A 12,706-nucleotide genomic window follows, 5' to 3' on the forward strand; every position below is an offset into this window, starting at 1 on the left:
TGTTATTTGGGAATAACAACTGTATAAGCATAAGATAGCATAGACCACAGTATCAAAATGCAGCCCATCCCAGTAATGTCCCAAATGAAACTTTCACTAGTTCTTCTTTCTTTCTCAAGACAAGAGTATACACTTTAAGAATGAGAAATGGCTGTATTTGCACTGATTGTTAAATATTCAATTGGCACGGTGACAAACAGCATCAGAGTAGGCTGCGGAGATTGGGACTATACTTTTGGAATGGTGACGAGATGATATGAAGGCTCGGCAGAGAAAATTCCTCATGGGAGATGGACAGAAAACTGCGGAAGTGACGGTACACTTCATAAGCTGCTACCAGAAACTAAAGATGCTTCGACAGAATCTGTTAAAAGTCATGCCGCTGCTAAAACATCCTAGGGTTAAAATTAGTGTAGCATAATGCACTCCACCATGCAGCTAGTACTGGCTGACTAAGACCATTTCCTCATCTTAGCCCAAAAGGTTCTGGGAAGAAGTTAGCATATCTTAATGTTCAGCAGCTGTTCACCACTACAACTTCGCTCAGCAATAAATAAACCACTAGAAATGAAGTGGGAAATGTGCAAAAAGTTGCCATGCTTCCTTTATTTGTTTCCTCCTCTTTTAATGCTTAAAATTTGTGGCTTTTCTGTTCTCAGCACCACTGTATGTCATAGCACACTATCTTAACACCCAAAACAAACCAATTCCTGTTCAAAACAAAATATAAAATAAAAAAAATCCTTCCAGTAGCACCTTAAGAGACCAACTAAATTTGTTCTTGGTATGAGCTTTCGTGTGCATGCACACTTCTTCAGATTGCTCTATTTTCCAACCGTATGATGGGACAAGAGAACTCTCTCTAGCCTGGCAGATTATAATTCCTCTAGGAAGTCAGATGTACTGCCAAAAAGTATACTAGGAAAACGGTATAGATTCTTGGTATTTCGTACTGTCTGGGATAACTTGCGCAGATGCACGAAAGCATAAGCCAAACCTATCGGGTGGCATCTGGATAACATGGGAGGGCTTCTCCAAATAGAGTTTGGATAAATTTACAATAAACAGCAAATATCTTTTGTGAACTTTGACAAAGCTGATCTGAGAACTAAATTGAGTCAAAGGAGTACTTGTCACCTTAAATGTTTGTTTTTGCTGCAAGACACAGCTTTTAATGGTACATTACATTTCTAAGCACATTTTCTAGGCTGAACATAGTAAAATTTACTGCCATTAAACATGCTATGGACTGTGTTGCCAAACTGTTTGGACTAGTGGCGTTCTCAGTCTCTTTTTTGGATCCAGTATACTGATTATGTAATCTTAAAATTCCTCACCCTAAAAATACAACCTGTGTGGATGCACAACAGAAGTTACTCACAACCTCTGTTTTAGTTTGAAAGAGATACACGTGAATAGAAGATGTCTATTACGTAAAAGTGGCTAAAAGATGGCCAAAATGGGGAAGCATTCAAAAGGAGAAGCTTTGTATTTACTTTTCTAAACTTGTTTGTTCCTGTAATTCTATGAGCATGAAAACACGTAGGCTACTTCCCTGTTTGTTATTACACAAAGCATAAAATAATTTAGAGACTGAAACACAGGCACAACATTAATAATAGTTAGAACTAGAAACATAACCTAGATGTCATGGTATCAAATATGTGCAAATATACTGCAAGGGAGGCAGATGTTACTTCACTGACTTGCAGTTTCTCCAGTTATATCATCCAGTGGAAATCAGCACAGAAAAACAACGAACCTCCAAACTATTACAAAATGCCACAATAAGCCAAGTACATGTGGTGAATAGTAGACTGCACATCTTGCATTTCTGGTGTGGGCAGCCTCCCAGCTTCCAATTTCAATACATGAGAAACTAGACAGACAGATTATGAGTTTCAGGAGCAGCTTAAAACCGAATAAACACTCATTCTAGTATGGAAACAGGGCAGCTATCTCAGGTCAACCTGAGAGAAGTTATTAGTCACCAGGTAAATCAACAGCCAGAAATTCTCCTATCTGGAACCAACCCTTGAACTGGAGTGGAACCAGACTGTTGGCATTAAAATAAAAAGGTGGCACCTTTTAAATCGATTCTCCCTCTCTCGTAATACTAGAGTCCGGGGTCATCTACTGAAGTTGAAGGCTGGGATTATCAGGACAGACAAAGGAAGTGCAGCTTCACAAAGAGCCTGGGTTAAACGATGGAAATGGCTATCACACGTTGTAGCAATGGCCACCAACTTGGAACAGCTTTAAAAGGCTATTAGCCAAATCCATGGAAAATAAAGTTGTCAATGACTACTGGCCACGATGGTGGGCACATCCTGCCACTGCCATCTGCAGGTGCGCCTTGCCACTGTTGCAGGTGCACCACACTTCCACCACACTGCACCCCTGCCTCTTCCACTGTCGTGTCCCACCACTGTCATGCCCCACTGCTGCTGCAGGTGCACTCATGGAAGAAGTGGCAGCAGAGTACGCCCGTGGAGGTAGAGATGATGGATTTTGCCTCAAGAGGCAAAACTCCCAGGCTAAGCCCTGGGGGGATAGTGCTGTAACACTGTAGGTCCCACCTATGGGCTTCCTATAGGCATCTAGATGGTCACGGTGAGAAGAGGATGCTGGGTTAGATAGGTCTCTGGTTGGATCCAGAAAGGATCTTGCAAAACGGTGCTTTGTAGGTAGGAGTAGCAGAGATAATAAACTCTAAGGTTAATAGAACACTGGTTGTAAATCCTTTCCAGTTACATTAAACAGGCACCACCACTGTGCCTATATAAAAGCAGTATTTAACTGACCAGCATATTTCTACATGTGTGAGAACTTGTTCTGCTCTACCTCTGAGTTCTAAGAGGCAAACACAATCTGGATATCATGAATGCATACACTCTCTGTATAACTGGACGGATCACTAAAATTATAACGTGTGTTTGTGTGACCTTAATGTTAAATATGGACCATGTACTCAATCTGACAACACAGCATTTTCAAAATAATGTTCCAATTTCAGAACTAGATGGAACTAGGCAAATCTACCCTGCTCAGTTTTTCATGGGACCTTTATCCCACAATAAGTGTATTCAATAATTTTCAAGATCATTGCCAATTGCAAAAGTGTGGCATCACACCATCACCACCACATACCGAGAGGCTGGGTTGCCTTCATCCTCCACAGTGACCACCAGCTGGTAGAACTGCTGCCTCTCACGGTCTGGAGGGGAAGGGCGGGTGGCGATCTCCCCAGTCACTCTGTCCATGCGAAAGGTCAGTCCTCATTCCTTGAGTGATGTAGTAGGAGAGGACACTGTTGAGGCCACTATCCCTGTCAGTTGCTCGCACCTGAGCCACAGCGGTACCTCCACCCACGTTCTGTGAGCACACACACAAAAATGAATATTAGTCTGGCATATCTATATCCATGCATACTTCTCTAAAAAACGGAACTGTGTCATAAAATTAGATTTGGATTTGGGATTAGGCAAAGACTACCAGATGGGTGGGATATAAATAATAAATTATTATTATTACATCATCTTCCTACGGCAACAGATAGACAAGAACTGGCTTCTTATTGGAGCTCTTGTTGTTCAACGTGGGACCCACAAGCAATTTGAGAGGATTGGCCATTTCACCAAATCAAGAGTTCCCTCAACCTGTTTGAAAAGCTACACGTTGGACACAGGCGACAAAATTTTATATCTATTAATTTAATCTGGATGGCACAACAAGCAGGGCTCTGCTGCCTAAAACCAGAAGCAAATTGTCATCAATATTCTCAAGTAAGTGTGTGTATATATATATATATATATATATATATATATATATATATATATATATAATATGTTGCAGAATGTGAGGGGCTGTTGGGATTAGAACCAGATCTTGCTTGTGCACAAATAACTCTCTTCACAGAAAGCCAGCAAGCAGAGAAGCTTACCTCATTAACACTAACGTTGTATCCATATGGATTTGCAATAAACTGGTGGGTTATCATTAACATCCAGTATATTCACTCTTAAGGTGTGTTCTTTCCTGCGAGGTGGGACACCTCTGTCAGATGCTTGAATCTGGAATGTAGCACAAAGGTTATAATCAGGAGAAAAGCTCATAGCCTTGGTCAAGCCTGTTACTTAACTAAAATGAGACTGGTCTAAATATGTAAACATCCCATAGCAATGAAGCTCTTGGACGAGCTAAGCCAATCTCTCCCATACACCCCATCACATATTTACCTACTGGTTACTTTATTGAACCTGGAGTATGTATGTGCATTATTTATATGTATAAATAACGCATATAATATGTGAGAGCTGTTTGTACTTTTCATGGAACACTCCATTATCTCTTGACCAGGAGCCCTCAGACATGGACTTCTCTTAATTTGGCTAATATACGAATTTCTGAGTCAGCTCTACCAGACATAGAGGTTGCCTGTTCCCTGGCAGAAACAAGTTCCCCTAGCCCCCGAGCTACATTCCCCCATTCAGCTGTTGCTCCTGAGGGGCTTTCTCTCGAAATATTCAGTTGTGTATGAGATATGCAAGTCCTTAGCATGTCTAGTAGCACCATGCACAGAACAATGCAACACAAAGAGACTGTCAAATAGGTCTACTTTGATGTAAGATGAGGTAAACAGAGCAGCGGAAAGTAATTGCAGTGAGCAATCTTAAGTGTGGTCTGATGGTGATGGATACAGCCTGGTTTGGCAATTAGTATTACTGGAGAATCATTTTTGAACAGAAGAATGTAAGTGGTAGGCTGATCTACCTCTTCCTCTGGTGGCAAGTTTAACAGATGCCCCCTGGTCACATAGCTGCACAATACTTAAAACGGCTACAGCAGATTTTGTGGCCTGGGAAAGTTGTTGTCCCAAGCCACCCACAGGATGGTTGTGTACATAAAATTCCACTTTGGAAGAAAAGTTGGATAAAGTAACATTTTTAAAAACAAACAAACAAACAAACAAACAAAAATAGGAAGGTTGGAGCTGGAGGGTATGCGATTGCTCTTTGGAACTGCTGCTGTGAAGTTCAGCTCTGAGGCAAACAACTGCAAGGAGTTACAGTCTTACTAAACCAATTACTTTGGCAATGAAGTCCAATTTGTGTCTCAGAACAGTTTTCAATATATTCAGATAATGTAAAATATATTGTTCAGAGCACATTTATAGTTCAAAATACGAGGAATGCATTATTATTATTTCCTTATACAGGTGTTATCGAGGCAGTAAGTGAAATAATTGGTCATACTGTAAACATGCAGATGCTGCAATTACAGAGTCTAGACAACAATAAGTTGGCTAATCACACTTGGTATATAAAGCTGCTTGCCTGGAACTGGCAAATGGTGCGATTGTGCAGCAAGCAACTTGCATCGTGGGCATCACTAAATTACCTTTAAAGTGTAGTGTTCAATCATTTCCCGGTCCAATGGTCTGGCCACAAACACTTCTCCATAGGTATTGTTGGTTGTGCGGATTTCAAATGCCCTGCCTATGTTTCCTGATACTATAGAAAAAGTCACCTGTAAAAAGATATTCATATATACAATCAATCAATCAATAACAATGATGGCTGGGGAGGTTTAGGAGATCTTGTGAATTCCATTAGAGAACAGTAGATCTATAAATTCGAAATGATGCATATGAAAGCACCTTTTCAAACTGAAACTGCTTGGGAAGTTCATAACAGCAGATCATTTCAGGCAGCAAATTAAAGAAAAAACACACCCCACCTTAAACACAGAGTGTTTCCTGTTTAATACAGAGAGGACTTCCTTTTAGTACATTGTGGTGGTGAGAATGCTGCCATCTGTTTTTTTCAGGTCCATTGTCCCATCTGTCAGCTGTCAAGCAACCTCTCAGCACCAAAGGAACTTGTTTAAGATATTGTTTTTCCCCTAACATCTTTCAGAGCCATCTGCTCCATCCATTGCATCTCAAGAATCCAGGTTATATTTAGTGCTTCACCTAAATTTAGATAAATTTAGATTTCACCTTGCAGGCAGGGAAACCCTACCAATGAAGATCAGGGCCTTACAGGAGCCAGTTCAAAGAACTGAGTGGAAGCAGAAGGGCAAAGGGCTCCCCATGATGTGAACTGGGGCTCCCAGATCAGAGGTGGACTCTGTTGAGGCCAGAAGAGTTCGCTGTTGCCTCCTGATAGCAGTCAGGACAACAGGCAACGGCAGCAGCAGAAGTTTGCTTCTGTATAGTCCCTTCAAGGTGGTAATGTGTGAATTGGCCCTGAAGGAGAAACAGTGCCTATAGAGAGACTTAATGGGTCGTTGGTAGGATAAAGTTGCCATTTCACCTGTCTCAATGGTTGCACCAGAGCTTTCCATCACCAAGAAAGGACAGTGCAGAAAAATGGTCTCCGACAAAATCCTTACACATTTGTCAGGTGCCCCCTGGCCTACCCAGGCGCTAGCAGTGGTGGGCCTATGATCCCTGCTAATCCCATCTGACTTTGGCAAAAATTCTCAAAGCAGCTGCACCTGCTCAGTCTATCAGTGGATAAGAGCAGCCCGAGAAGAAGAAGAGTTTGGATTTGATATCCCGCTTTATCACTACCTGAAGGAGTCTCAAAGCGGCTAACACTCTCCTTTCCCTTCCTCCCCCACAACAAACACTCTGAGGTGAGTGGGTGGGGCTGAGAGACTTCAAAGAAGTGTGACTAGCCCAAGGTCACCCAGCAGCTGCATGTGGAGGAGTGGAGACACGAACCCGGTTCACCAGATTATGAGTCTACCACTCTTAACCACTACACTACACTGGCGTAGAGAACAGCAAAATTGTGTGTCCCCTCTCACTCCCAGTAAAAGTTCCTTATGGATTCCACCTGGATAGCATTTCTCAACTAAAGGTGAAGGGAGTCGATAATGTGTGTGTGTGTGTGGGGGGGGAATATGCACACACACACAACAGTGCTTTATACTTGTGCTTGGATGCCACATATGGCTGTGCGGGTCAATCTACAATATTTCTTCTCCCTCAGAGAACAACCCCGCACTCCAATGCCAGCCAGAAACTAGACCGTAGATTATTTTTTTTTAATTCACCTTACCCTTTAAAATCAAGTTTATTGATTACAAGGGCATGGGGGATGCATCTGTTTCAGAGCTGTTATTTGTGGAACCCAACAGATCTCTGTGCTCTGATGATGCCCTATGTAAGACAACTGAAGCTTTGACAAGCAGGGTGTTCTTCATCAGTCTATGAGGCATCCTACATTGCTGTTTCTGAATCATGCGTAGGGCACATATATACTTGGAAAGGATCACGAGTTTAATCCAAAGCAGGAAGTATGCAATAACAATGAAACCAATTTGCCATCACGATTAGGGGGGGGGGGACAGGGTTCACCAATTATAGTTTCTGTATATTGCTAACTCACAATGCAAATATCCACCATTCACTTTCAAAGTTCTTACACAGAAACTAGCTTTTCCTTTAATTTTGATCCTATCCCTAAAGCACCAAATTAGAATAAGCCAAATGTGACCGACCCACCACATCTCAACACCCTTTTGCTAACTCCACAGTAACTGTACATTTTGAAGCTACGCAATCATTGCTACCTGCCCATTGCTTCCTGCATCAGGGTCCCTGGCCAAAACCAGAGCAATTCGACGTCCAACAGAACTGTCCTCTGCTACGCTCACAGATGAGTCGGAAGTAATGTCAAACTGTGGGCTGTTGTCATTCTCATCCAGTATGGTGATGGTAACCTGTCCAATGGAGAATGTAGATATGAGTAAGAGCTCTGTCTGTCTGTCTGTCTGTCTGTCTGTCACAGACACCAGTGCTAGAGCTGGTCATTGTCAATTTGGTATAGCCCTACTTTCTGCACAATCAGAGCAAACACAAGGACCATTGCATTTACAGCTTGAATTGAAGCTGCTGCTGCTGCAAAGGGATGTTTATGTTTGCAGCAAGCCCCACTTGGGGGTTTGCATAAGTGCAGATCCCAGCCGGCTTGCTGTAAGCGTTGATCAGCTGCTCAGCACTTACGACTTCTGGCAGGCACCAGCTGCACTATGGAATGCCCAGTGGAGAGCTACAAAGCACAGCCAATCGCAGCTGGCTTCCTATAAGTGCCAATCAGTAGTTTGGCACTTCCAGCAAGCTGGCTTGGGGCAAGCATCAGTTGCACTCCCGACTTTGGGAACTCAGTAGCGCAGCCAATCCCAGTCAGCTTGCTATGAGGTGTTTACAGCAAGCCCACTGCGATCAGCTTCACTACTGGGGAACTCTGTTGTGCAGTGAAATCGCCGCAGGCATGCTGTCACTGCCAATCAGCTGGTGACACTGACAGCAAGCCTCGTTTGCTAGGCAACAATCAGGAGAACTTGAGGGCTTCTGAAAGTTTCTTGGTAGCGATGTCCCCACTTGTCCCTCACCTGATATATAAGATATGACAGATGGGCATGGTTTGGGGAAAATTGCACCACAGGCCGAAATTGGCCCTTTGCTGGGTTTAAATGGTCCCATGGTCTGGAGTTACCTCACCCCCTGGGCTAAGGTATAATGTCTATGTTAAGAGGCAAAAGCCTTAAACTGAAGAACTAGGTCAGTGTTCCCCAAACTTGGGTCTGCAGCTGTTCATAGGACTACAACTCCCATCATCCCTAGCTAACAGTACCAGTGGTCAGGGATGATGGGAACTGTAGTCCCAAAACAGCTGAGGACTCAAGTTTGGGAAACACTGAAATAGGTGGTACCTCTAACACAGGCATCCCCAAACTCGGCCCTCCAGATGTTTTGGGATTACAACTCCCATCATCCCTAGCTAACAGGGCCAGTGGTCAGGGATGATGGGAATTGTAGTCCCAAAACATCTGGAGGGCCAAGTTTGGGGATGCCTACTCTAATACTTCTCTATGGCTGGAAGACTAATTCAAGTTTACTCAGAAGCAAGTACCTCTCTGTTCAACGGCACTTACTGTAAACATGGACTGGGTCGTAGGCTACATGTGCATTCAGGCACTTCTAACACAGCGAGTTCCTCTAATCTTCACAACCACATTGACAGAGGCTCTGCACAACACCTCACTGGTGTTGACACATGAGCCCATTTAGCAATACATGTAGCCCAGAAATACATGGAAATTCCAGCCCACAGTTACATTAGTCAACTCACACCGCATCAAAATATTATCAGAATCACTTTGCTGTGAAAAACTGCCATCAGAAGCTCTTTTTTTTTTTTTTTTTGGTAAAGGGATCAGGTTATTATGGATGTGCCCTCAGCTGCAGTCATGAGTCCAAAATCACCCTGATAGTATTCAAGCTGTGCTTTCTGTCATTAGCTAAAGGAAATGCTTTCATGTCTAAAATAACTGTGCATGCACACACACAATACACAAAAGGAGGAGAAAAAGAGGAAGATGCTTTTATTTATGAGTCTTTATTTACCTGGTTAAAGGCTCCAGCTGCAGGGCCAGGCAGCATGGCCTGCTTCTAGAGGGAGGCTGGAGCCCTCTTTCTGCTTCTTTTAGTGCAGGCTTCCTCAACCTCGGCCCTCCAGATGATTTGAGACTACAATTCCCATCATCCCTTGTGGGAATGTTTTGGGATTTAGGAGAGGATATGTTGTTTAAGATATCCTATTCCAACTTGTGTTTACAAGTCCCAGAAATTAGCAGAGTTCTCATTCCCCTTTTTAAACACACACACAGCAGAAAGCTTGCTCAGGTTTGTTAAACCTCTGTAATAAATGTCCTGGTATTTTCCCCATTAATCCCTCTCAAAATAAGACAATACACAGTCTTCTATAAAAGCATAAAAACGTTTACTCAAGAGAAATCATCTGTTCTCAATCGGATCCCAGACGGCAGACTTAAACTTAGTAAAAGTAACATTTACTCAGGAGACTGTTCCATAACGGAAAACAGTTCCTTTGTCCTCTCTTGGCTGAAGCCAAGATAGCATCTTAGCAAAGCAGCTTCTTCCTCGAGAGCATGGTCCAAGAGACGAGAGATGGAGTGTGGTCCCTGTGGTTTTGTGTTAATCTGCCCAGGGAGACCACACCCATCTCCAGTTACACAGAGGAAGTCTATCCCAGCCCAGTGGAAACAGCGAGTTCCGACTGGCTGGCCTAGAGTTCCTTTTCTATGTCCACTCTAGCAATGTTGTGTTTGACTGCTCCTGCGTTTTATATCCCGGTCCTGCTAGCTAAGGATCATGTGAGTTGTAGGCCAAAAAACATCTGGAGGGCCAAGGCTGAGGAAGCCTGTTTTAGGGTGATTTTTTATTCTTGTTGCAAAAATAATAATAATCAATCAATCAAAAGGAGAGGCATGCTTCTCCACTTCAAGAACAAGCAGCTGCTGAAATGAGTGGCCACCAGAACAGCCAAACCTGCCTCCTCTAAGCCACCTTGATTCCTTCCATTGTTGACTCTTTTGGCCCATTTTTTCCAACACAACATCACAACTTCCCCCAAACCTTTGTTCAGAGATGTGCTTTTTTAACATTACCACCACTACCACGACTACTACTACAAAACAACTATTCCTTCACCTATTCCTTTGCTGTGTTGTCTCACTTAAGACTTTGGGGGCTGAACCCTACTTCAAGTAAAACTTGGGGGACTGAGGAGGACTGCAGAGCTTCATGTCTGCACAAAGCCCAATTTACTGTTTCTAAATTCCAGTATACCCAGAATAGGCTGGGATGGACACAAAAAGATCTGAGAGAAAAATGACCCTTCCTTCCACTCTCCTTTCAGTCTCAATCCTAGGGGGAAAGGGTTGCCTAGAAGAGTCATAAATGAGTTTGTGAGGCATTTATGTTTTGACTGGGTGCACATTCTTAGGGGCAGCAAGTCATTTGTTTAGTGGACTGAACAAGGCCTGCCTGGCAAGATAGAAAAACCGTCTTCTTTAAAAGAATTTAGAATGCTGGAACTGGAACGTGAAGGTAACTTTGGTTCTCTGCATAGCTGAGAACTAGCTGTCTCAAAAATGCTAGGGAATTCTAAAGCTTGCATGCAGTTCAGAATCCAATAAATGGCATTCCTCAGCTTGCCTGTTTTGCATCCTATATTTGCACCCCACATGGAAATGTATAGCAACAGCTACTTGCTTGAAAGCTACAACAAAGGGTCACAGGCAACAACAAAGGAAGGATAAACACAATGGAGGGGAAGCACTCTTACCTTCTGTTGGAGAGAAGCACAAAATAGGATGGAGAAGAAGAAAAAGAAAAACAGTTATTAGATTTAAACCCTTTTAAACAATGTGGTTTGAATTCAATGCTTTGGGAAAGGTCAGCTGTAGATGCAATGTTAACGAGGCACAGATGCAATGAAAGGAAAACACAGGTGAACCATATCCAAACTCTGCTATTGTTGCTTTGCCAATAACCCTCAATCATCTAAGATATGTGGCATCCTCAACTATTTTGTTGCCAAGTCTCTCAACCAATTGAACACCAAGGACTGTCCAAGAATATCGATATATTCTGACCTACAACTCCTCCCCCGAGAATTTGGCCCCTAGAAGCTCTTAATTGCCCCAGGGAGGGAAGTTGCAATGAATGTTAACATGAAATGTGGCAAGCCCAAGATCACTGGGTGCAAGAATGTCTTTCACGGTAACTGCTTTTATAATGTTTTTAATTGCATTTGTTTTAAGAGTGTTGGATGCTTTTGCTTTGTTTTCTTGTTTTTACATTGTGACTCTGAGCTGCTTAGGGACCAAGGGTGGGATAGAAATTCGGTAAATAAATAAATAAATAAGGTGGGAATCGGTGCCAGGAAGGAATGCTTGCCATGGCAGGTTTCCGAATGTTTTGGAAGTCGAACGGACTTCCGGAATGGATTCCCTTCTACTTCCAAGGTATAGCTGTATAAGCTTTCCTGGGGAAACAATAAACTTTTCCTGGGTGGTGGTGGGGACCTAGCCTTGGAAAGAATAGCCAACTCAACACTGTCCTACCCTACAAAGCCAAAAGGTTACAGCAAAAATAGCTCACCACAGTTGAGTCAAGCTTAGGACCACCATCATCTGCAACAACAGTTAGGGTGTAAAAATCTCCTTTCTCTCGATCTACCTGTCCTTTGACTGTGATCACACCCTGCCAAGGGGAAAAAAACAAACACGAATACATGAATTCCCAACACCAGAGTATGATCTTAGGTGAAGGAGGTCCACCTGTAAACTACTCACAGTGATGCCATTTATTTTGAACAAAGACAGAGCCTGAGGATTTGTATTGGGGTCAAACTTGTACGTGATCTGGTTCAGGTTGTCAATGGAGCGCGCCTGGACTCGGAGGACTTCAGATCCCAGGGGGATGTTCTCTGTGATCACTGCTTCATACGTGACATTCGAGAACTGCACGGCCTCATCCAGTTCGTTGAGGAGGCTGACATAAACGCTGCAGAAGCCTTGGTTATGGGGGGGTGCTTGGTCCGTGGCTGAAACATTCATCAGATAGCTGGTTTTCGTCTCGTAGTCCAGATAGTCAATGGTGGTAATGAGACCAGTGCTCTCGTCGATTTCAAACTTCCCCTCGGAACCTGAGATGATTTTGTAATTCACAAGGCCTCCGTTTCCTAAGGGGAGAAAAAAACACAGTTAAAGGTGCAAGACACATGTAAGAAGCCATGATTCAATTGCACAGTGCTCTGGGATGAGAGATCAAAAATCCAGACCAGTGCTTAAAAACTTACACAGCAACTTATAAGGAAAAAAT

General features: G+C 43.1%; 1 protein-coding gene across 1 annotated transcript in view; it reads right to left on the reverse strand.

Annotated features, from left to right (window-relative positions):
* CDH23 (cadherin related 23) overlaps positions 1–12,706 on the reverse strand; it is a 364,543-nt gene that overhangs the window by 76,069 nt on the left and 275,768 nt on the right. Inside the window, 9 exon segments of the mRNA XM_033149078.1 lie at positions 3,159–3,276; positions 3,278–3,375; positions 3,944–3,982; positions 3,984–4,073; positions 5,401–5,529; positions 7,585–7,734; positions 11,166–11,168; positions 11,984–12,085; positions 12,178–12,566. Of these exon segments, the coding sequence (XP_033004969.1) occupies positions 3,159–3,276; positions 3,278–3,375; positions 3,944–3,982; positions 3,984–4,073; positions 5,401–5,529; positions 7,585–7,734; positions 11,166–11,168; positions 11,984–12,085; positions 12,178–12,566 (1,118 nt within the window).

The sequence above is a fragment of the Lacerta agilis genome, chromosome 5 (assembly GCF_009819535.1).
Source record: "Lacerta agilis isolate rLacAgi1 chromosome 5, rLacAgi1.pri, whole genome shotgun sequence".
Taxonomy (NCBI): domain Eukaryota; kingdom Metazoa; phylum Chordata; class Lepidosauria; order Squamata; family Lacertidae; genus Lacerta; species Lacerta agilis.